The sequence below is a fragment of the Balaenoptera musculus genome, chromosome 3 (genome assembly GCF_009873245.2).
Source record: "Balaenoptera musculus isolate JJ_BM4_2016_0621 chromosome 3, mBalMus1.pri.v3, whole genome shotgun sequence".
NCBI classification, from domain to species: domain Eukaryota; kingdom Metazoa; phylum Chordata; class Mammalia; order Artiodactyla; family Balaenopteridae; genus Balaenoptera; species Balaenoptera musculus.
In genome coordinates, this window is record NC_045787.1 from 115,433,466 (window position 1) to 115,459,032 (window position 25,567).

Genomic DNA, 25,567 nt, shown 5'->3' on the forward strand with positions numbered 1-25,567 from the left:
GTGAAGTCACTTCCGGGCTGGGGTGTTTGTTTGGACTGGAGAAGGGAGGCGGCGGGCGAAGCGCGCGTCGAGCGGGGTAGCGGCGCTGCCTGTGGAGATCCGCGGAGGCCGACCGGATTCGTTGGCTGCCGTCCCCGCTGCCGTGCACTGGGTGAGGGGTTCTCTCGGGCGGAGCGGCGAGAAGGGTGCGGCGGCCCGGCGGTCGAGGGGCAGCACCTCGGCGACGGCTGAGGGGCCTAGAGGGTCCCCTGGGTTGTTGGCCACCAAGCCTGTATGGCCCCCATTGTTCCTTGCCTCTTCCAGCCGAGTCTGAGGGATGATCTTGGACCGACTTAGTCTCTTTCTTCTCTGAGAAATGGCCGTCGCTTTTTTCTCATTGTCATTATTATGGTTTGGATCTCGTAGCTCTCTATCCGGGTCCTCGGTGGCGCGCGAGGGTTGCCGGGATAGCACTTTCTCGCGTGCCGCCCCTCCCTCCAATCGCTTCACCCACCCTCCGATACCCTTTTCCCCTGCCCCCCACTGCCGCCTCGGCAACAAAGCTCATTGTTTCTCCTCACTTTACGCCTGCGCGTCGCCACGCGCAGCCCGTACTTGCTGCGCTTGCGCGCTCCTCCAGAAGCCTGGGTGGGGGAAGAGAAAGGGGCGGAGGGACTGGCGGGCTGGCGAGCGTCCTAGGGGAGCATTCTGTAACCGTCCACGAGCCTGTACCTTTGTGATGATCCCCTTTCTCCGGTTTCTTCGCCTTCCCCTGCCCCTTATTTTTAGTTACATTGTATTCCGTGCTCGGGATAGGAGGGCCTTTGGAGTACTGGCAGTTCCTACTCCAGGACTGTTTTGAACCAGATGAACCCATCCAATTCACATTCTTTTGATTTTGGTTACCTTACTTTTTAATTTCTACTACTGTGCTTATTCTCTCCCACCATCAAAAATATATGGCTTGTGGTAAAGTTGTTTGTTTCAAAACATTTGTTGAAGCAGTCAGCAATGGTATTCTCTAGTAACTGCAAAAGGTGGCCTTTTCTGCTTCCTTTTGTTGTCTTATTTTCCTTGATTTTGCAACCCCATCATCTCACAGAAACCGCAAACTCTAGAAAGAATTTGGCTTCCAGTGTGCCGTGGGATGAGGTCTAACAGCTGACAGCTTTTGACATTTCAACAGAAGACAAATTCCCATTTTGCATGTGCTGGCTAATCTTGTTAACCTGATAGCATAATTTGTCACAATTTGCCTTTGAGCAGTTGGTCGGGTGTTGGTCTGCCTTTGAAATTTCGTGGGCTGCAGGTTATGTTTGCAAATAAGGGTCTCTCAGGGTTTTTAATGAGATTCCCAGTGTTTGCTGTTTTGTGCTTCTGTTTCCGGTTTGTGAGAGGATATTTGGGGCAAATTAGTCTGTTTATATTACTTGTTAATTGTGAACTTGAACAGAACTTAATTTTTTCTCACAAATAAGTGTCTATGATAAAAAGGTAACTCTCCCAAAAGTATAGCCTCCTTATCTGTTTCTTTCAGGGATGGGAGCTAAGTGAGTTTCATATTTATTATTAACCTGTGAAATAGGCAGGGTGAGTTTTTTTTAATACAAATTTTTAAATATTTATTTATTTATTTTTGGCTGTGTTGGGTCTTCGTTGCTGTGCGCGGACTTTCTCTAGTTGCCACGAGTGGAGGCTACTCTTTGTTGCGCTGTGCAGGCTCAGTAGTTGTGGCTCACGGGCTTAGTTGCTTCGCAGCATGTGGGATGTTCCCGGACCAGGGCTTGAATCCCTGTCCCCTGCATTGGCAGGAGGATTCTTAACCACTGTGCCACCAGGGAAGCCCTGGGCAGAGTAAGTTTTATCCTGCCCATTTTGAAATCGGGAAAATAGAAACTTGAGAGATTATTAGGCACATATTTCCATAGCACTTAGTAATGCCAGGCATTGTTCGAAGTGCTTTTAGAAGTGTTTAATCTTTAATGTCTGTAGGCAGTAAGTACCACTGTAAAATGAAGATTATAAATGAGAAATGTGAAGTAACTTGCCCAATGTTACATAGCTAATAAAAGCTGGAATTCAAATCCAAATACTCCAGAGATTATGTGCTCTTAACCACTATAGTGTGTTGCCTGGGATTTAGTAGCATATCCAAGGTCCTCTAGGTGGTTAGTGGCATATCTGGGACTTGAATCCAGTGCAAGGTTAAAGTTGTCCAAGGTTGTTGTCTTTGTGATCTGGATCACCCTGTTGCACAGATACATTAATAGTTTGTATATGTTACAGCCTGAGGTTCAGTTCCAATAACTCAATCTTTTTTCTTAATGTCCTCATCATTTAGAGTGGTGCTGTCCAGTAAGATAGCTACTAAGCACATGTCTATTGAGCACCTGAAATGTAGCAAGTGCAACTGAAGAACTAAAATTTTAATTGTATTGAATTAAAATTAAATTTAAATAGCCACATGAACCTGGTGGCTACCACATTGGATAGTGTGGGTTTATTTGAATTGCCTTTGCTTTTTATTTTTTGTATCAGTTTTTATAAATAAGGATGGTATTTCTGATGTGCTTTGAGCTTTTATTTATCGGCAGTGTTGAGCCATCCTTACTCTGACCTGATCACCCTGGTTACACTACCGTTGAGATTAGGGTTACACTCTTTGGGACTTTTCTGTGACATTGTTTCACTCCTACAGATGTTTGGACCTATTATTTTTATTTATACAAATTTATATTTGCTCTAAGTGTTTAATAATACTATTATGTGCCAGGCTGTCTGCCTAGGTACAGATGGGGAACCTGAAACACAGAGAGGTTAAATAACTTGCCCATCGTCACATAGCTAGAAAGGTAGCCTGGTTCCAGAGCCCCTTTTTTGTTTTTTTAATTTTTAATTTTATTTTTATTTGTTTATTTTTGGTTGCGTTGGGTCTTCGTTGCTGCGCGCGGGCTTTCTCTAGTTGCGGCGAGAGGGGACTACTCTTCCGTTGTGGTGCGCAGGCTTCTCATTGCAGTGGCTTCTTTTGTTGCAGAGCATGGGCTCTAGGTACGCGGGCGCAGTAGTTGTGGCACGCAGGCTCTAGACCGCAGGCTCAGTAGTTGTGGCGCACGGGCTTAGTTGCTGTGAGGCATGTGGGATCTTCCTGGACCAGTGATTGAACCCCGTGTCCCCTGCATTGGCAGGTGGATTGTTAACTACTGCACCAGCAGGGAAATCCCAGAGCCCATGCTTTTAATCATTCCTTTATACTGCCAAACATTAAAACAAAATATTCAGCGCTGCTCACAGACTTCTGAATTAAATACAGAGGCTGATGCAGAAATTTCTTTATCTTCTCTAACTAAAATACATACGTATACAATATATATGTGTACAAATAAGGTTAAGGAGTCTACTGTAGTTCAAAGTAGAGTCCAGTGGAATAAGAAAAGGTGTTATGTCTGTGGGGTCAGTTTTTTGATTTTTTTGGGGTTTGGGTTTTTTTGGCCATGCCACGGGATCTTAGTTCCCTGACCAGGGATCAAACCCAGGCCCCCAGCAGTGGAACCCCGGAATCCTAACCACTGGATCACCAGGGAATTCCCTGTGGAGTCAGTTTAATGAAAGAAGCGGAAAGAGAATCCTGTTTGAATTTTAATGAGAATTTTTTTTTTGAAGAGTTAATGTTTTAATTTTTTTATTCCAGTTTTATTGAGATATAATTGAAATATAGCACTGTATAAGTTTAAGGTATACAGTATAATGATTTGATTTACATATATCATGAAGTGTTCAATGAGAATTCTTAAGTAGGGGGAGACTTTCTAAAATTTAAAAGATTTCCATATTTTAAAATTTTGTAGGGACTATGAAAGGATGGACACTGCTGGAAACCAGTATGTGTAAGAGGCATTTCAGAAGGGAACAAACAGCTGAAGTAAAGAGTTTGTAGATTTAAAGTGCCAGGCATCAGAAAAAACAGCTCTCATCTAACCAGAATCTGGCAAAATCTCTGAATTTAGGTGTTAGGCTCTCATATTAGGCGTGATGTAAACAGCATGTTTACAAAAGAAAGAAAATTCATTTTCTACAATACTGAAAGTTGGAATATTTGTAGGTTATTGATAGAAAGGACAAGTCTAAATCTGTCCCACTTAATATTACTGTTCAAATATGAAAGCAAAAGACAGTTTCAGACATGAAGTAGCTTAGAAATTTATATCCCCAGGTAACCTTTTGAAGAAATATTAAGGCAAAACAAAGATGTCAAGTTAGGGGAAAGTGATTCTTTATATATATAATCTAAGGGAAAACCTAATAGCATAGATCTAACAGTGCTAAATTATTTCTACAAAACTCAGGATATGGGGTGGGGAGAGGAAGTGGGTAAGTAAAATCATTCTAAAGGTCTTGCTTTGTCTGGGAGCAGGGATTGGGTTGGATATATTGAAGAAGGTAAAGCATTCTAAATGTCTTGAGTTGGTTTGAGGGTGTATAGAGTATTTTTTTAATTGATAGGAAACTGTTCAAACTAATTTCACAATAGATATAAGTCAAATCATTGTGCTGTACACCTTAAACTTATACAGTGCTGTATGTCAGTTATATCTCAAAACTGGGGGAAAAAAACCAACTGAAATTCCACAGTAGTTTGTAAGTTACAGAAAATAAATCAAGTATTTTTTTAAAAATCTGCTTAAAATAGGAAAGTAAACATTACAGGAATAGAATGTAAAAAGAAACTATAAGAAAGCTAAATGTGAAGTTACGATGAAAGACAATACGAAGCATCAGTTACCAAAAATGTTAATTCCCTGTGAGACAGATCCTCAGGCTGGGTCAAGTAATCTAGCTGTTATAGTAGAGGACTTGAATATATCACTTTCAGAATTTAACAGGTAAAGTTTTAAAAAAAGGAAAAAAAGATCAGCCTAATATATACGCATCATTTTTTATGTAAGAAATAGAAATCACAACAACAAGGTCGTAATGTATAGCACAGGGAACTGTATTCAATATCTGTGATAAACCATAATGGAAAAGAATGTAAAAAAAAGAATGTGTATATGTGAACTGAGTCACTTTGCTGTACAGCAGAGATTGGTACAACGTTGTAAATCAACTATACTTCAATTTTAAAAATTGAAAAAAAAAAAAGAAAAGACATGGAAGTCACACATTTTTCTCTTTAGGCCCAAGGAACATTTTACAAAAATCATTAGTTGTCTACAAACAAAACTGTAATAAATTCCCAAAAGTGAAGGTTTTCTGGCTGCATTTTATAACATAATAAAACTAGAAATCAGGCATCAAAAGGTAACCAAAAGAACCTTAACCACTTGGAAATTAAGAACATTCTTCTGAATAATCTCTGGCTTATTATAAATAAAATAATTTGTAGTTACCTAAAGTTGGTAACTGTATTCTATATTAAAATTTCTAGGGAAAATTCATAGATATAAAATTTTTATTTGTGAAAGGTTGAAAATAAACATTTGTCAACTTGAAAAACAAAGAGCAACAAATTGAAGTTATGTAAAAAGGAAGGGAAAAATAATGTGAGAAAAGTAAAATTAATAAAATAAAAAATAAGTAGAAAAGATCAATAAAACCAAAAGCAGGAGTTTTGTTTATTAAAGTTGAATTTTTTTTAAATTAATTAATTAATTTATTTATGGCTGTGTTAGGTCTTCATTTCTGTGCAAGGGCTTTCTCTAGTTGTGGCAAGCGGGGGCCACTCTTCATCGCGGTGCGCGGGCCTCTCGCTATCGCGGCCTCTCTTGTTGCGGAGCACAGGCTCCAGACGCGCAGGCTCAGCAATTGCGGCTCACGGGCCCAGCTGCTCCGTGGCATGTGGGATCTTCCCAGACCAGGGCTCGAACCCGTGTCCCCTGCATTGACAGGCAGACTCTCAACCACTGCGCCACCAGGGAAGCCCTAAAGTTGAATTTTTAAATAGGTAATCCATTCCCAAAAATAGATACAAAAAATATCCTTAGCCGTCTAGTTCTCCTCCCTGTAGGTAACCAGTATTTTCAGTTTTGTTTTTAGCAGCTCTTACTGAGCTATAGTTCACATACCATGCAATTCATCCGTTTGAAGTGTATAGTAGAGTAGTTTTTAGTATATTGCCAGAGTTGTGCATCGATCACCACAGTCAATTTTAGAACATTTTCATTACCCCAAAAAGAAATCTTGTACCCATCATCTGTCATACAATATGTGTTCCTTGGTGACTAGCTTCTTTCATTTAGCATATTTTCAGTATTCATCCATTTATCAGCTGGTGGACCTTCGGGTTGTGTTGTATCCACTTTTTGGCTATTAAGAATTACTTAATAAGAATTAAGAAATTACTGCTATGAACATTTGTGTGTATAAGTTTTTATGTAGACATATTTTTATTTCTCTTGGGTATATACCTAGGAGTGGAATTGCTGAGTTATAAGGTAATTCCGTGTTTAATCTTTTGGGGAACTGCCAGACTGTTTTCCAGAGCAGCTGCACCATTTTAACATTCCCACTGGCAGTGAATGAGCATTCCATTTCTCCACATTTTCACTAATATAAAGTGGTATCTCGTGGTTTTGATTTGCATTTTCCCTGATGGTTAAGGATGTTGAGCATCTTTTCATGTGTTTATTGGCCTTTGGAGAACTGTCTATTCAGATCCTTTGCGCATTTTTAAATTGGTTGTTTAGGGACTTCCCTGGCGGTCCAGTGCTTAGGACTTCGCCTTCCGTGGGCGGGGGCGGGGGCGGGGGCGGGGGGCTAGTTCGATCCCTGGTTAGGGAGCTAAGATCCCACATGCCTCTCGGCCAAAAAACCAAAACATAGAACAGAAGCGATATTGTAACAAATTCAATAAAGACTTTTAAAAATGGTCCATGTCAAAAAAAATCTTAGATTGGTTGGTTGTCCTTTTATTATTGAGTTGTAATAGTTCTTTATATATTCTAAGTACAGTTCCCTTATCAGATACAATTTGCTTCTCAGTTTGTTTTCTGTCTTTGTAGAGATTCTATGCATTTGCAAATTGTGAACACACACACCCTTCTTTTATATATATGAAGAGTTTATTACACTTGCTGTTCTGCAAATTGCAAAGTTGGAATTCTTTTTTCCTACGATAAATCCCTGGTAGGCCTAATCGAGGAAAAGAGGAACATAGTCAAATTAGCTATGAAATAGGAGAAATTAGATAGTTTCTATTATAACAAAATTGAAATTATGGAGAAATAAAATTTTAGTGAAATAAAAATTACCATAGTTAACCAGAGAGGTAGAAAACCTGAATAGACAAAACAAGAAAAACAAAATTAAAGGTTGTTAATAATATACTAGTTTAAAAAGTACCAAGCCCTTATAACTTTAGATTCATTTGTCTTCAGGGATCCCATAATTCTTGTTATTCAAATGATTCCTTAATATAAGGATGGGAAGTTTCTAGTTCATTTGTTTGAAAACTTTTCTGTACAGTTCTAGTAGTCTGGGTTTGCAGTTATTTTCTTTCAGTGTGGTCTTTTGCTTTTCATTATTATTGTTGAAAAGCAGCTGGTTTTTCTCATTCTTTTTTGAAAATAATGTCTTTTTGGGTTTTAGAATTCTCTTTGATACTCTGCAGTTTGACTATAATGTATAATATATCTTGCTTTTTATTTATCTTACTTTGAGATTCTTGGGCTCCTTAAACATGTTGGTTGATTGCTTTCATCAAATATGCAATATTCATATCCTGCCTCTGCCCTATGTTTCTTCTTTTCTTCTTCAGGAATTTGATAGTTGTCACTCTGCCCTCTACATTGTTTGAACACTCTTTTGTATGTTCTATCTTTTTATCTTTTTGCTGTTTTCTGGATACTTTCTTTTGTTTTCCAATTCTATTGTATCAAATCTGCTGCCAGACTTATTACATTTTTGTTTATGTTGTGATTTCTGTATATCTAGAAGTTTAATTTGGCTCTTTTCCAAATCTACTATGCACTTTTTATATTTTACTGTTTTCTGAGGATATTTTCAAGCTTGATATGTAATGATCATTTTTGTCATCTGCCACATGGGTCTGGTTATGCTTTCTATAAATTGCACTGATTCTTGCGTGTTGTATCTTGCTTTTTCCTTCCAGATTTAGTTATCTTTCATTTTGAACTCTTCATTGGCCTTGAGAAATCATTTTTGGAGGTCCTTAAGGCCTAGCATGAAAATGGCTTCCTCCCAAGGAGTTTTACATTTGCTTTTGCCAGGCAGTGGCACTAGGGACACTACCAAGTCAGGACCACTTCATACTCATTTCATGACTTGGGATGTTCTGGACCTCCCAGGTGATGAATTTATTCCTCTTATCCACAGGAGGACCAACCACAGTCACAGTGTCTGTGTTCCTTTCCACCTTTTCCTTTTGATTTGCTTGGTGGGGAGTGGGAGTTGCTTTTGGTTCACCCTTACCCTGAGCCTATAGCCCTTTAGGGTCCCAGCTTAGAGTGGGGAGGATCTTTTCTTCAGTTTTCCACCTTGACCTTTATGCCTTTTGCCCCATGAAGCATCCAAGGTCAACCCAAAGAAGGCTAATGGGCAAAAGTCCTCAGTGCGAAGGCAGCTTCAGTGTTTAAAAGTTCCACTTTGCTCTCTGAATTCCCACTTTACTTACTCTTCAACACTTTAGTGCTTTTAAGTGTTTCTTTAAGACTATGGCATCCAACACTTTCAGTTTTCAATGGAAAGACTGGTCCAAATAATCTAGCCCACAATTATTGGTAAAATGAAGTCCTGATTCATTTATGTTCTAAGGAATTAAAACAGTTCCAAGTAAACGGATGTACCATCTTCCTGGCCAGAAGGCTTAATATAAAAACATGATCCTGATTAAGCTGCAAATTTTTAATAAAATTCCAGTCAGACTCTTATGGAAAAATTATTCTAAAGTTCGTATGAAGAATAAAAGTGCAAGATTTCCCCCCCAAAGAAAGTTGAGAAGGGAGTTGTGCTACTACGTATTTAAACTTACTGAAAGGCTCCTGTAATCAAAAGAGTAAAATACTGTGCTGAAATATTTGAGGATGAAAGGTCATAATGTCTGCAACTTATCCGATGGTTAAGCAAAAAAATTGTATAGAGAAAACAACTGTGGCAAAATGTTAACAGTTGATGAATCTAGATGAAAGGTACAAATGTTCACTGTACTATTATTATGACTTTTTTGTAAGTCTAAAATTCTTCAAAATAAAAGTTGGGGATAAAACAGTATACATACAATACACCATCATGGAACAAAGAATCTAGAAACCGTGTAAGTGGGAATTTGATTATGATTAACATCAGGAACAAGCTTTCATTAAATAATGATGAATGATGTGTTCATATGGAAAAATATAGATCTTTCACATCATACTCAAAGAAATGCTCACACGAGTTAAAGATTTAAATGTAAAAAAAAGAAACTATAAAAATACTGAGAGAAAATAAAGGAAATATAACCTCAACGTAGGAAAAGACTTACTAAGCAAGATAAGCATATCCCAGGAGCTGTAGAGGAAAACATTCTTTTTAAGCCCATCTGTTTGCAAAAGTAAAATGCTATGTTGCTTATATAGAGAACTGTTGAGGATGCAGAGAAATGGGAGCACTCAGTGTATTATAGGAATGTACATTACCATAATATTTTTGGCAAATAATCTGTCTTCTCTTAAAGCTACAAGTGCACACGGCCTTTGACCCAGTTATTCCCACTTACCAGAATGTATCCCACAGAAAGCTCAAATAGAAAAGGATATGTGTACAAGGGTGATCAAAGCACGATTGTTTGTAATGAGAAAACTGGAAATGTAAATGCATCAAAGGGGGAATTGTTGAGTAATTGGTGCTGTATCAATTAAAAAGTAAAGTGTACTTCTACATGTTGACTAGTAAGGATATTTCATGTAATATATTTAGCATGATTCTGTAAAATATATAAATCCTTTATGTGTGTTTTTATAAGCAAAGAGATATGAAAAGATACATACTAAGCTGTTAACATTGATTACCTCTGAGTAGGATTGGAGATCAAAAGGAAAAAACTTACATACACATAGGACCTGTTTTGTACATTTAAATTCTTTTTTTTTTTTTTTTGGCTGTGTTGGGTCTTCGTTGCTGTGCGCGGGCTTTCTCTAGTTGTGGCGAGTGGGGGCTCCTCTTCGTTGCGGTGCACCGCTTATTGTCATGGCTTCTCTTGTTGCAGAGCATGGGCTCTAGGTGCGCAGGCTCAGTAGTTGTGGCACATGGGCTTAGTTGCTCCGTGGCATGTGGGATCCTCCTGGGCCAGGGCTCAAACCCGTGTCCCCTGCATTGGCAGGCAGATTCTTAACCACTGCGCCACCAGGGAAGCCCTAACTTAAGTAGGGTGTACTTTGTATATGTACATTTCTTTCACTTTAATGCTTCCTTTTCCAACAAAATTTCCTAACTATGTACAAAATTTTTTAAATGATTATTGAAAACACTGTAAGATGATACATTGCTGTTTTACTATTTTGTAATTTTTGTTTAGGAAAATCTTAACTATATGTACTCTAACAACTACTAGATATTTAATATTAGTAATTCAATATAGTTTGTTCTGAGTTAGTATTACTGTGTTATTTTAAAAATCCTTTTATGAGAGTAAGGCTAAAAAATTATTTGAATTACATTTTCTGATAATTTTAGGATTTTAAAGCATAATAAACATTATTTGAAGTAAATATGAACATTAAAAAATTGGGGGGAAATTATTGGCTTTCTCACTTCATTTCTGCCAGTTTTAAAGTGGTTTGGATTGAAGCATGAACAAAGATAAGATAGCAACAGATTGGTATGGTTTAATTACCAGATTTTTTTTTTTTAATGTATTTGTCGAGTTATTATCTACATTGTGCCCTCAGACATCACTCAAGCAAATTAGGTGCTTCTGTTGTATTTCCAGTAGTTCCTCTTTTAGTTTTGGTTTGTTTTGTTCTAGAGAAAAACTTTTTCTCAGCCACAAGAGACTAATATATATAAATTTGAGCTCATTGACTCTTGGAGTCTTGAAGCTGCTTCTTTTGGGCTGCCTCTGAATGGGATGATGATACACCCCAGCAATACACCTTTCACTATATATTTTTTTGGTGGTTTTCCTAGTGGTTACCCTGGGAATTACAACTAACATCTTAGTTTGTAACAAGTATGAACTAAAAACAATTTAGTTCCATATAGAGAAAAAGAGTTATAAAGCAAAAAATACATTATTAGTGACTTTTGTATTTACCTATGTAGTTACCATGGTTGTTTATTTCTTTGGATGAATTCAAGCTAATGCTAGTATTCTTTTGTTTCAACGTGAAGGACTCACTTTAGCTTTTCCTATAGGACAGGTCTATTGGTGATGAATAAGCTCTCACTTTTTTACTTATCTGGGAATGTCTTAGTTTTTTTTTTAAGTCACTTTGTATATGTTTTCCTACTGCCTTCTGGCCTCTGGTTTCTGATGTGAAATCAGCTATTAATCTTATTTTGAAGATGCTCTCTTTGACTTTCAATAACTTGATTACAGTGTGTCTTGGTGTGGATTGCTTTGAGTTTATCCTGCTTGGAGTTTGTTGAGCTTCTTGGATGTGTAGACTAACATAGATTTCATCAAGTTGGAGGAGTTTGGGGCCATTATTTCTTCAAATACTCTTTCTCTTCTCCTTCTGGGACTCCCATTATGCATATGTTGGTACATGTAGTGGTGTCCTACTGGTCTCTGAGGTTCTGTTCATTTTTCTTCATTATTTTCTCTTTCTGTTTCTCAGACTGAATAATCTCAGTTGACTTACCAAACTTGGTAAGTCAACTGAGATTATTTCCCTGCTCAAATCTGCTATAAACCCTCAAGTAGAATTTTCACTTATTGTACTTTTCATCTCCAGAATTTCTACTTGGCTTCTTTTTTTAATTTATCTCTATTGATATTTGCTATTTGATGATGATATTTGCTATTTTTATGGTTTCCTTTAGTTCTTTGTACGTGGTTTCCTTTGGCTCTCTGGACATTTAAAACACCTGATTTAAAAGTCTTTGCCTAACCCAACACAGCCATAAATAAATAAAATAAAATAAGAAATTAAAAAAAAAAAAGTGGACCAAATGGAATACCAAAATATAAAAAAAAAAAAAAAAAAAAAGTCTTTGCCTAATAAGCCTAATGTCTGGGCTTCCTCAGGGACACTTCCTATTAATTTCTTTTTTTCCTGTTTATAGGCCATACTATCTTATTTTTTTGCATGCCTCATAATTTTTGTTGAAAACTGAACATTGTGACTATTATATGGCAACTCTGGAAATCATATTCTCCCCTCTCCCCAGGGTGGTTGTTCTGCTTGTTCTGTTGTTTTAGTGACCTTTCTGAAATAATTTTGTAAAAGCTTGTATTATTTTTTGTGTGGCCATTGAAGTCTGTCCCATTAGCTTAGTTGTCAGCTAGTTCTTTTCTTTTCTTTTTGAAATTTATTTATTTTTAATTAATTTAGTTTTGGCTGCGTTGGATCTTCGTTGCTGCACGCAGGCTTTCTCTAGTTGCAGCGAGCGGGGGCTACTCTTCATTGCGGTGCGCGGACTTCTCATTGCGGTGGCTTCTCTTGTTGTGGAGCACAGGCTCTAGGTGTGTGGGCTTCAGTAGTTGTGGCTTGCAGGCTCTAGAGCACAGGCTCAGTAGTTGTGGTGGACCGCTTAGTTGCTCCACGGCATGTGGGATCTTCCCAGACCAGGGATCAAACCCGTGTCCCCTGCATTGGCAGGCAGATTCTTAACCACTGCGCCACCAGGGAAGTCCCAGCTAGTTATTTTCAAGAGATGTCCTTTAATACCCCTAAGCAAAAAATAAAACTCTCCCAGTCTTGGCAGATGGGCTTTTGTGTATGTTGAGGTACACCTTTAACACTCCGGCAGTTTACAGCTCTTTCTTATGTGCAGCGCCTGAAGCCTGAAAAGTGTAGGGCCTTGTTAGGTCTTTTCTGAGCGTGCTGCCAGCACTGGGCATGCCCATGGCCTTTTAGGTTTCCCAGAATATGCAGGAGCTTTTCAAAGCCTTTATTCCCAAAGCATCTCCTTCACCAGCCTTTCCTCCCAAGCTTTTTGCCCCAACTGTTATTCTTTGCAGGCATTGGCTACTACATTTGCATTTAACTGCTTTTGACAAATGCCAATTTAAAATTGTAAATTTTATGGTATTTGAACTATATACTCATTTTTTAAAATAGCAAAACACACGACACAATCTAAAGAGTGTGGTCTAAGAAGGATCAAGAACAGGTCATAGAAGAAAATTTAAAATCTGATACAATACCTTATATTAGAACACCTTGTACTCAGTAATTGTAGGTCTGTCAACGTTCTGAAAGTAAATGATCCTTACCCCTCTGGCTTTTCACTTGGCTAGCTGTATCAGAAATCTGGTCAGCAGTTGTTCCTTCCTCATCTATCTTAAGGTGTAAGATTAGTGCCCAGGCTCCAGTTGATTTTTACTGGTTCCAATTATGATTTGTTTCCCAAATATTACTTGACAGCGAAATTTCATTTACTGTCCTTCATAGACTCTTTCACTGGGATCTATACCAAAGCCACGGGTTGTTTGATGAGGTGATAATTGGCATAAAGCTGACCTAGAGACATGTCAAATGCAGGGATTGGGCCCTTTAGGCTAAGCACTATTTATATTTTATTTGTTACTGGTTGGCATCAAACAAGGAGGGAGGGAGTCCCTTGAGATTCTCAGACTATAGAATTTGCTGATGCAGATTTTTCATTGTTTCATTGTTATGCTCGTGAAATGTATGGAGAACACTTTTTTCTTTTAAAAAAATTGCATTTACATATAGATAATACTTCAGTCACCTGAAGCACATTCAAACACAAGTTAGTATTTCTAGTACATGTCTCACACGTATAATTGCTACTTAACTGTTCAATTCTACTTGAATATCCTGTACTCTGTGCTAAACATGATTTTTATTTGCTGTTTTTAACTAAAGATATAAGTCACTTATTAATATTGTGGTCTTCTGAAATGTAGGATTTAATGGGTACGAGTTGGGATAGGACACAGGTTGGGAAAATAATAATGTTAAGCTGTTATAAATTGGGGTGTCTTTGAACATAGTTTAATGATCAGTTCATATGCAGAGTAAACAAAGTTCCATCCAGTTGCAAAGCAGAATTGACCCCCTGCTTTTCATAATATTTGAGTCTAATCTAAAACGTAATTTGTTTAAAGATGAGCATATAAATGTTTGGTAGCCTTGACATATAAGAATGAGTAATTTTCTTTAGAGGAACTGATTGCTCTCTAGTCGAAACTTGTTATCAAAATAAGGGGGTTTATTTAATCCAAGATTAATAATAAATAAAAATATCAAAGATATCCATCATCTGTTTTCTGTCATGTCTGCTTTCACAGTGCTTTCACAGTGCTTCACTTTTTTTTTTTTTTTTTTTGGTGCTTCACTTTCTTAACCCACATCATGTGGGTTTTCTTTCTACCCACAGCCTAGCACATAAATCTCTGTCTCTGCCTTTCTTTCATATACATACAACAGTGAATAAGTAAGGCAGACGTTCTCAGTAATTTTTAATTCAGGACTTACTAACAATTGAAAATGCTACCACCATGATGACTGTTGTCATTAGTATTCAGTCTTGGGGGAAATGCATATGTGTGCCAGGATAGGACCCCCTACCACAGCTTAGAGACTAAATTCATGTTATATGAACAGCTATAAGTTTTATTATACTTAGGTCTTCCTAAGGATAAGTCCATAAAATGAATGTAAAGGGCCAGGCAACATACATAGAGCAAGTCTTTCCCTGAACCTTACCCAAAGAAAAAAACTATTTCTAGTAGGAGATTTTAGTTTTAGTATTTTATTTGATTATAAGTTTGAGTAAGAAGGCCTGAAGAAGTTTTCTTTTTTTTTAAACTCTATTAGGTATGCTATTTCCTTCCTTTGGCACAAGCCACACTAATGTTTGGATTTATGTACAAGTGACTCTTGCTTTATGTAAACCCATTTTTTAGCAATTTCAGAGTCAGTGAATTGGTAGACTATTGTAGAATCTGAAACTTTATGCTTCGAACTTTTAGCCTGCAACATATCAGCTAGGTTAGATCATGTTATCACCTATTAAGTAGAGTATAAGAAACCAGATCTACTGTATGAGATTAGATGCCTGATACTTACTGTACAGTGGGAAAATCCAGACATGGAGGAACTCAACATGGACCCAAAGATAAAGCAAATAGAGAATGGGCTATGAAGTCGAGAGAGCCAGAGCTATACCTCGCGACTAAGGAACTAGGAGTTATTAAAAGTTTGTTAGTTTTCACTTCCAGTCTCTGGGCTTTTTAATAACAATTTTAAAAAGTAGAATTTGCTTTTCATAAAGTCTCTTGATGACTTAAGTCTTCCAAACCATGCTTGTTTTATAAAGCACAGAATATCCAATTAAAACAAAAATTGGATGGTTTGGGGATTCCATTTAAGCAATTGATTGCCTTTGTTTACTGTTATTAGCAAACATTAGATGAATCTAGGCTATTCTCAGCTATTTCGTAAATATTAAAATCATTTAGGAGAAAAACAAAGTTTTCCAATTACTGTGTTTATCATGTGCATTAATATATCATGTACATCTAATACCTAATCATGATGGCTGGTAATAATAGATGCTCACTAAGAACTGAAAGAATGACTGACTAGATTAACTGTATTGTTCTTCTTTTAAGGTTAAAAACTACATCTAACACCAACCATGAAAGATCCAAGTCGCAGCAGTACTAGCCCAAGCATCATCAATGAAGATGTGATTATTAACGGTCATTCTCATGAAGATGACAATCCATTTGCAGAGTACATGTGGATGGAAAATGAAGAGGAATTCAACAGACAAGTTAGTTTTGTGTATAAACATGCTCTTTTATTGTAGCCTATGACAGCCGTCAAATAATATAAATGTACTTTTCCCTGAAATGCGTTTTTCACCTGGTCCCTTATATATGAAATACATGGATTTATGTGCCACCACTCCTATTTTAGTTGGATGCTGATTACTACCAGGTTTAACTGCTCATTGAAATAACCTAAGTAGCTTTTTTCGGGGTCCCACCCAGAGATTCTGATTCAGAAGGATTTAGGGTGGAGCCTGGGAAACGTGTTTTTTAAAAGCTCCCAGGTGGTTCCAGTGAGCAATTAGGTTTGGAAACCACTACCTTACACCAGTCAGATTGTTCTATTGCAGTGAAAGTCAAGGGAGCCGGAATCAGGAGCAGATAGGCACAGGTACTGGGGTACAGATTGTACTGTTTTTCATGTAAGGTTCTCATTCTGATCAGCCTCAAAATCTGACACCACTGTTTTTTTAGAGAACTCTCATACATTGATAGATGTCTTTTATTCCCATATTTCTGGTACCTGTTTCTACCTTTCATCTAGTTTTCTCTCTGATCCTGGCTTTGATAATTAGTAGCCAGCTTGATTTCACCATATCCAGTTATATATATTCAAGAGTAAAGCAATGTAGTCTTATTTCAGTGAGAATGTTTAGTTGCTGACCCTACCCTCCAAAGAATTTTTTTTTTTTTTTTTTAAATTTTGGCTGCGTTGGGTCTTCGTTGCTGCATGAGGGCTTTTTCTAGTTGCGGTGAGCGGGGGCTACTCTTCGTTGTGGTGCGCGGGCTTCTCATTGAGGTGGCTTCTCCTGTTGCGGAGCATGGGCTCTAGGTGTGCGGACTTCAGTAGTTGTGGTGCGAGGGCTCAGTAGTTGTGGCTCTCGGGCTCTAGAGTGCAGGCTTAGTAGTTGTGGCGCACAGGCTTAGTTGCTCCGCAGCACGTGGGATCTTCCCGGACCAGGGCTCGAACCCGTGTCCCCTGCATTGGCAGGTGGATTCTTAACCACTGTGCCACCAGGGAAGTCCTACCCAAAGATTTTTTCTTCCAGTCATTTTTGAGTGGGTTTAGGGTTTGTATAGTTTTAGAAGTATCATAGGTAATTCTGATACACATTCCTCCACGAGAACACTTGTTACTTCTTTCCTGCCACCCTCAGTGGAAAAAAAAGAATATTCTGCTGTGACAAGTAAAGACATAGCAAAACCCTAAACAGATCTTTCCAGGTCTTATGGAAAAGATTTTTTTTTCCTTAGCACAGAAGCAAAGGAGGAAGGTATGACATTATGTTTTTAAATGGTTTAGTTCAAGATTCTTTAAGCCTTTTCTAGTGATGTCATCTTACCAAGTATGCTATAAATTACCCTTTATTTATTATAAATCCAGATAGAAGAGGAGTTATGGGAAGAAGAATTTATTGAACGCTGTTTCCAAGAAATGCTGGAAGAAGAAGAGGAACATGAGTGGTTTATTCCAGCTCGAGATCTCCCACAAACTATGGACCAAATCCAAGACCAATTTAATGACCTTGTTATCAGTGATGGCTCTTCCCTGGAAGATCTTGTGGTAAAGAGTTTTTTTTCATCTTTTTAAAACCTAGCTCATCTTTCCCATAAGTGGAAAAGCTAGCAACCATCTGTTTAAGAAGAGTTCTACATCTCTTCCCCTTCAGAAATTCTGCTGCTTCTTACTAAGGAAGCAGAGACCTCCTGGTCTCACTTATGATAAGGAGTGACTTCTGGCAACACTCTGGAGCTAGTCTGAAACTACTAACAGACTTCTTGCCACTGCTTTTAGTTATGATAACTATGTTGCCCTAGGAAATGTCTTAAAGCATTAATTCAAAAGGGAGTACACAGGATGTTCATGTGACTTGCCTATGCAAAAGTAGCTTGATGGAGAGGTTTTGCTCTTTAATTGTCTTAAATATTTGGTGAAATTACAAATTTTTTCTGAAAGATAAAATTTGAGATTTTTTTTCCTGACCCAGGATTTTCATTGAGTTACCCTAACTCCATTTGGAACTGTGATAAGGACTTTTACAAGCTCTTGGCAGAAAAGGAACACAAATCTTTTTATATTTTTAGTTATTCTCAGTGTCTCATTGCTGATGGTTTATTTGTAGTGAAAAGTTTTTTCAGGAATTTTGATAACTAAGCATCAGTACTAGAGTAAAACCTAATGATTCCTGTGCTAAAATTAAGATAAAATAATTTTAAAGTCAGAATGTTAAACTTTCTTTCCATATGGACAATCTGTCTAGTTGCTTCTACAAGATGGTTCTCTGGAATTTACCCCTAGACTCTGAAGTAATTTTTGCAGTTGTCTTCTGTTCACTGTGCATTGATTTCCTAACCTGGCTGTACGTCATAATTACCTATGAAGCATTACAAAAATTTTCTCAGCAACATCCCAGACCTGCAGAATCAATCATCTAGGCATGTTAATTTTTTAAAAGCACTCCCAGAGGATACCGCCAGCCTCCCCTATCAGGCATTTTTCTAAAGGGCTGTATAGAGAAAACTGAAATTTACTTGTGGTATAGCTTTTGTTGCAGTAAATGACAGTAACCCAATTAAGCACATACATGATCTGAATAGTCTGTTGGGATATGCTTGCTTATGGCTACATTAGGCACTCCACAAATAATCCTGGTTGCTCTGAGGAGGGAAGCTCTTTGCTGGGCATAATGTATAACTTTAACTGGACCCAGTATCATTCCATTGTCTAGAAACTGGTTTGTTTGACTCAGTCTATTTGAGGTTAATTCCTTCTCATTCTTTTGTAGCTGCCAAAAGATTGGACATTCAAGAACACTGCTTTTTAAATTTAAACCTCAGACTCTTAAAGTTTAGATATATTTATTTCCCTTGAGAGAAGGGAATGGTTGTGTATAAATTATGGAACTTAAATTATTGCTCCAACATGTTGTTTAATATGCTTTGGTCTTGAAGTAAGTGATATTGGGGGCTCAGATTCAATCTAAAATCCTGCCAGCATGCCTACATTTCAGGCCCTGGAATCCGTCCTGGTTTCTTTTTGTCTTGATCAACTTGCATTCAAAGATGTGGTAGAGGAAAATTTCCAGCTATTCCCTATATGCTGACACATCTGCTTAGGAAAGTAAAGATTTAGAAATACAAAATAATGGTGGTACAAGTCTCTCAGGCTCTTAGAGGCTTTGGCCCAGTCTTCCCCTAACTGATGCAAAAACGAAGTCCCAGAGAGTGACTTATCCAGGCCTATATAAGAAGTTAGTTAGCAGAGCTGGGATTCCAACTTAGGTCTTCTGACTCCCCATGCAGTTTTCTTCTCCTCTTATATACCATGCTACCTGTGGGAATTAGAATACAGCAGTTGTAGAAAGACAACTCCATATTTTGTGGGAATTAGAATACAGCAGTTGTAGAAAGACAACTCCATATTTTCAAGGAGCATCATAAAGTAAAATTAATCCATAAACCATCCCCCAATCACTTTTATCATCATTTCAACACTTGTTTAGTATTTTTGCATAGTATGAAACTGTTTAAATAGCAAGTCAAGTATCATAGTTAAATGAACAGAATTCCATGTTCTGAGACACTCCTTTAGTTGATGTGAAGTTAGTGAGTTTCTGATTACACTTAAGCAAACTTAATTTCAATTTCTGCTTTCTCTTTAGAAAGTTGATAAAATTTGGTATAATATACGTAGCTTACATCTGGTTCCTCCTTTCCCTGCTGTGGATTTTTTTTTTTTTGACTTAAGTTTGACCTTACAATCTGAATTCTTGCCTTTTTCTTATATTTTTGGAAGATGTTTTTGCATGTGGATCTGGGTTGAATGCTTCTGAGTATCTGAAGCTTATCTGTTAATGAACTTGCTTTTTTATGTACTTATCTTCCAGGTCAAGAGCAATCTGAATCCAAATGCAAAGGAGTTTGTTCCTGGGGTGAAGTACTAAAATATTTGAGTAGACGGGGCCCTCTTTTGGTGGATGTAGCACAATTTCCACACTGTGAAGGCAGTATTAGAAGACTTAATTGTAAAAGCTCTCTCTTGTCACTGTGTTACACTTATGCATTGCCAAAGTTTTGTTAGTCTTGCATGCTTAATAAAAGTGCTGAGACTGTTATTAAGTAAAAAGCTGTCAAACATTTACTGAAAATAGAATTGGCCCCATGGCTTGATGTGAAGACAGCGAGGAAAGAAGCACCAGTCACGTTGTGTCAAAGCACCAAATTAAATGACCTCTAAATCTTAGTGAATTGTCCTTTTTGAGACTAAACTGGTCCCTTAGGGTTAACTAATACTTGTTAATGTCTAAACTTTTTTTAAATGAGTAAATTTAAGTTCTAGTAGTTAATTTCTCAGTTCAGACTTAAATTTGCATCTGTGCCTATCAAAAAGAATCTCCTTTTTCTGATGAAGGCTTGTTAGTTAATTTGAAATAATTTTTTATAAACAAGTATGTCTTAGGTTCACTACCTTGTAACCTTTGTAACCGAAGTCCTAGCTTTTACGGTATGTTATCATGTAAGAAATATTGAATTCTCCTAATGTTACATCTGAGAAAGTATGTGATTTGAGAATTGCATCCTCTTCTAAGGAGTCATTGCATCAAAGCTATACCTGTGTAACGTCTAACATTTGACCAACCCATAATCCAATTGAACAAAGAAATTGTAACCTATGATTTGAGTGGTGCTTTTCCTTGCTTTGTTAACCATCACTACAATAGTCTGCAGCACAACTTTTCTTTTAACAAAGCTAGAACAGTTTTGGCTTCTTAAACTTCTTATTTGGGTAGGTTAAGCTGCCATACGTGTTCAGTGTGAATAGTGTTTAAGTTGAAAATATTGTAAAAAAATTATATTTTTTCAAAAATATTTAAAAAAATAAATAATAGTAGAACTGAGCAGATGGTTGTGTTTATTGGTGCTGGAATACAAACTCTCCGGTGGTGATACTTCCTTCAGCGTGGGCTCAGTCCCTCAGGACAGCCCTGCTAGCAAGATTTCTAGGTTTTTTAAGATTTCCTGAGAGAGCAGGCTTTATTATTAGATTCCATAGTGTCGAGTATGTTGTTATATAAGTGTCTGTCCAAAATACAGCAGTAAAATAAATTCCATAGCTCCTTCCGTAGCCCACCTTGATCACCTCAGGCTGCAGTGTCAAGGCAATTATATATATCCATGTTAAGAAACTTTCTGGCTGGCCAGTATAATGGTAACCTTACTGTAGTATAACCTTCATTGAGTTTTGCCCTTCACAAACCATTGCTGCTCTGATTGGACTGGTTTGCTGTTTTGATTCACCTGGACCTTCCCCTTTTTCACCCTCGCAAGCTAATTAATAATAGGTTTGTGGCTAATATTTATTTGGGGTAGGCTCTCAACCAACTAGCAATTTCCTGGTTCCACATACAATTTCTGCCCCACGGCCCTACTCAGTCGTTGATAATGTCCTCTGTGTTTTTCTTGAGCTTGGAGGGCTCAATATTAAGAAGGCCATCTAGTCAGTTCTGGGTCACATTCTTCCTAGGGTCCTTTGGTGTGAGTACCTGTGCCTGGTGTTTTTTAATAGCTACCTTACTAAGCTAATAAACAGGTAGGTTTTTTAAGACGCTGAAGCAGACGATCCTGCTTGGCTCTCATTCTTTTTGGAGCCATAATACCACCAGTCCCCTCTGTTCTCTAACAGCTCAGTACCACAAGTGGCACAGCAGGCTGCCAAGTATATGAGGGTTACAGATCATTTCTCTGAGCCTAGACGGGGGCAAATGAGTTCATTTCCACATACTGCCAAATTATCATCATGCAGTATAATTAGAGGTTATAAACTTGAATTAGAGAGACATTGTAACCTAATGATTAAGAGCAAAGACTACGGGGCTTCCCTGGTGGCACAGTGGTTGAGAATCTGCCTGCCAATGCAGGGGACACAGGTTCGAGCCCTGGTCTGGGAAGATCCCACATGCCGTGGAGCAACTAGGCCCATGAGCCACAACTACTGAGCTTGCGTGTCTGGAGCCCATGCTCCGCAACAAGAGAGGCCGCGATAGTGAGAGGTCCGCGCACCGCGATGAAGAGTAGCCCCCGCTCGCCGCAACTAGAGAAAGCCCTCGCACAGAAACGAAGACCCAACACAGCCAAAAATAAATTAATTAATTAATTAATTTAAAAAAGAGCAAAGACTAGCCTATCTCAGGATTTTGTGATTAGTTAATACACATCAAGTACTTAACACAATCCCTGGTACATAGAAAGTTCTATTTAAGTGACTTATTACAATTAAGGAGTCATCTAAGCTAAGCTCTCACTTTGTTGGAACTTGTCTGTCTGAGGCAATGTGTACATTAAAACTACTTTGATTTTTTTTTAAGGGCTTGAAACACATTATTACCCCATCTGGGCCTATGTGGCATAATTTTAGGGTAACTGAAGTCATTCTGTTCCGTAGGGGTTTTATTTTATTACAACTATTTAAACAAGGCACCTTATGTGAGAGGATTTTTCCTATTCTTGTGCTATGTCAGTTACTTCTCAACCTTTTCTATGTCATAAAGTGTAATTTATCATACTGGAGTGCAAGGATGAGGCTGCCTGTAGCTAGTTTATGGCTCATGGGTTCCAGTTGACCCAGTATCAGCCCAGATAACCAAAGTCCAAAGGGATCAATATTTCAGTATACTTGTAACCTCCTACAAGGTTACTGGCCCACACCTGTTGGGAATTTCCACTGTCACTATAAAATGGCTAAGGAGTTCCACATATGTATACTGACTTTTTACGCAGTATGCCTTCTGATTGAAAACATTCAAATAGGTCACAGAAATGGAAACTGAGTACTTTGTTTTCTCTTTGGTTAAAGCATAAGAATGTTGTGATTTTTCAACCCTCCCACAAAAGCCATAGACTAACAGACATCCTACCTTTCCTGGGTGCAGTTTTTCAGACCTTGGTGCACACCGACCCAGTTTCTGTATTTTGTGGGGTATCTTCTGGAACTGGAAGCTGGTCTTTTGACCTTGAAGAAAATCCTTTGAAGACTGGGCAGATAGGAATGTATTTCAGAAAGGCAATTCTTTTTACCATGCTCATCCCAAAGGGAAAGTCATAGCTCTTCAGGCTGGTAGACATCTCACTGTTGGCATGGGCCCCAGCTTTCCACTGTATCAGACCTCGTTCCTCTGGGCTTCCTGGAAGAGGACAGTGGGGTCACTTACAGAGCCAGCAATCCTCTGCTACCTCCCCTTCCCATAACCTAGTCATAAGGTAGACTTCCAGAGTTGTCTTGATTCTCAATTCTCTGGTCCTGAAAAGTTGAATCTGTGATTTCTCAGCTCCTAACTTGGCTAGAGCTCTAGGGAACCCTAAGGGATACTGGTTATATGTAATTAGTATTTATTGTGTATCTACAGTGTGCCATGGTCTGTGCTAAGTGCTTTTATTTCATTATCTAATTTCTTTGAAACATTGGTGGGAGGTGTATAGGCACTATTACACAAAATTTTATGATGAAGAAGGCAGGCAGACGGTTAAGTAATTGTCGACCTACATCTCGAGTAAGGGGCTGGTGTCTGCTGGGCCAGTGGGGACCAAATAATGCTCAGACTGCTGTGAGGGCAGGAAGTTATATTTTGAAACACTGTAATCAGTATTAATATTCAATATTATGATTCCATATTTGGAAAATAAACTCTTGTTTTTATAATACAAACTTCAGAAAGTCAAGCTAAGTAAAATCTTTGTTGGTGGTAGGGATAGGCAAGAGAGATTTTTTACAACTAGAGGAAATCTCCTTTAGGAGGTATGGGAGGGATGTGTGAATTCTCTGAGGTTTTCACAAGAGGGCTAGGGTTGACCAAAGACTGTGAGACAGTGTAAATCTAGTGCAAAGATTTCCACACGTTGGCAGCCCAGGCTGAAAAGCCCCATGAGTAGAGAAACCAAATGTGTCCCAAAGTCTCAGAGGAGAGGGCACTGAGGGAGGGCTGGGGTCCTTAGAGAAGACCACTTGGAGGAGGTACTGTTTGAGCTGGGCCTGACTGCACAAAGAGCACAGGTGGGCAGAGTGGAGGGAGAAGAGCTGCAGCTGTGGCACAGGACTGAGGTGACTGATGGCCCCACTCCTCACCACTGCTGGGACACGAGCCAGGCCGGCGCTCCCTCGCCTCCCCTCGCCTCCCCTCCACATCCCTACCTGTGGTGCCTTCTCCAGTGCTTCTCCAAGTCCTAATCTCCTTGGCCCCATCCAGAATCATCCAGGAAGCCCTCCAGATGACTCCAGCCCAGGCTCATTCACCTTATTGCTCTAAATTGCTTTAAACCCAGTTTTACTTTCTGTCTTGCTGACAACGGTTTTTACCCTTAAGTGTCTAACTCAGGGCCATGCTTGCTCCAGTAGCACTTGCTGAACTAAACTTACTGCCCCTCTGAGGTTGGTCTGTGGGTAGGTAAAGAGTAAGAGCAAATGCAAAATGGTCTATCAGCAAAATGTACCCATCCTACAGAATAAAGCTCTGCAATTCCATTGTTGAGGACAAGGTTCTGAGCCAGCCAGACCTGGGCTTGAGACCAGGTTGTGTGACCTTAGGCAAGTGATTTCACCACTCTGAGCTTCAGATTCCTCATCATGCACATTGAAGGACTGTTGAAGATTATGTAGCATAATACATACATTGATCATTGGCAGGGATGGTTGCTGATGGGCAGTTGGGTTGAAGGATAGAGATGTGAGGAACTCAGGCACTCTGAGGCTGTTAACATCTGGGTAGCTTAATCCAGCTGCCCAAATCACAAACCCCTCTGTACAGCTGCCCACCCAGATGCCCTCCATCTCCCTGGATTCCCTAGGCATTGAGGTTGCCACTTCCCTGTCTCATGTCCACAGGATGGGCTTCTCCAGGTCCCACCTCAGCTTCCTCTGGTGGGCGAGGGGGGTACCATGGTCAGGTATCACCCATCCATCCAAGTGATAGCTGCTACCAAAAGCTCCTTCATCTGATGCTATCTAAAATCCCTGAAAGTGCCAAGGAGTCCTGGCCCTTCTCTGCCCAAACTCTCACCCACCAGCTGCGCATAGCCAGCCTCTGATTCCTGTGCTCTGAATAGACACTTGTGTCTTCAGAGAGGGGAAAGCAAGTGGGGTCAGCTATGTTTAGGCTGTTAAGTCGCAGAAGATGGAGAGCTGTCACCCTCCATCTGTCACCTCTGTGGACTGATGCAATCTAGCCCCTGTCTCTACGGAGCTTTCCTTGATCTTACAGTTCCCCTGAAACTCTCTAGCAGAGGCAATGTGGTGGAGTGGCTGGGACACAGGCCTTGGACTAACTGCATCAGATGGACTTGTTTAAATCCCAAATTTGCAGCGTTTTAAATCAGCAAGTGTTGTGACCTTCGGTGAGTCACCTAACCTCTGATTCTTTTTTCTCATATAAAATGGTGTTGATAGTCTCTGCCTCACAGGATAGTTTTTGAGGATGAAATGAGACATTTAGCTCCATGCCTGACCCATAAATGTTTGGTAAATGCTAACTATTCTTATTACTAGTGAGAGCACCTGGTGACATTTAGTTTTTATATATTTACTGGGCACATAAACATGGGTCAGGAGGATTCTCAGGGACCCCACAAAGTATCCTCCATGATCCCTGTAAAAAGCCCTGATACCAAAGAGAAATGGTAGGGGCTCTTCTAGTA

The 25,567-nt window shown here is 38.9% G+C and overlaps 2 protein-coding genes across 5 annotated transcripts in view; one reads left to right on the forward strand and one right to left on the reverse strand.

The window, feature by feature from the left end:
* On the forward strand, positions 1–20,488 carry PAIP2 (poly(A) binding protein interacting protein 2). The gene is made up of 4 exons (XM_036846657.1): positions 1–151; positions 15,722–15,885; positions 17,268–17,447; positions 19,771–20,488. The coding sequence occupies exons 2-4, from the start codon at positions 15,748–15,750 to the stop codon at positions 19,825–19,827; spliced, it is 375 nt and encodes a 124-aa protein (XP_036702552.1). The 5' UTR covers positions 1–151; positions 15,722–15,747; the 3' UTR covers positions 19,828–20,488.
* The window catches only part of SLC23A1 (solute carrier family 23 member 1), a 14,979-nt gene continuing 8,137 nt past the window's right edge, over positions 18,726–25,567 (reverse strand). For all 4 annotated transcript variants that reach the window (XM_036846655.1, XM_036846652.1, XM_036846653.1 and 1 more), the window contains 2 exons: positions 22,798–23,064; positions 18,726–19,215 (listed from right to left, as the gene is read on the reverse strand). In XM_036846655.1, coding sequence (XP_036702550.1) covers positions 22,817–23,064 — 248 coding nt within the window. In that variant the 3' untranslated portion in view covers positions 18,726–19,215; positions 22,798–22,816. The remainder of the gene's footprint in view (positions 19,216–22,797; positions 23,065–25,567) is intronic.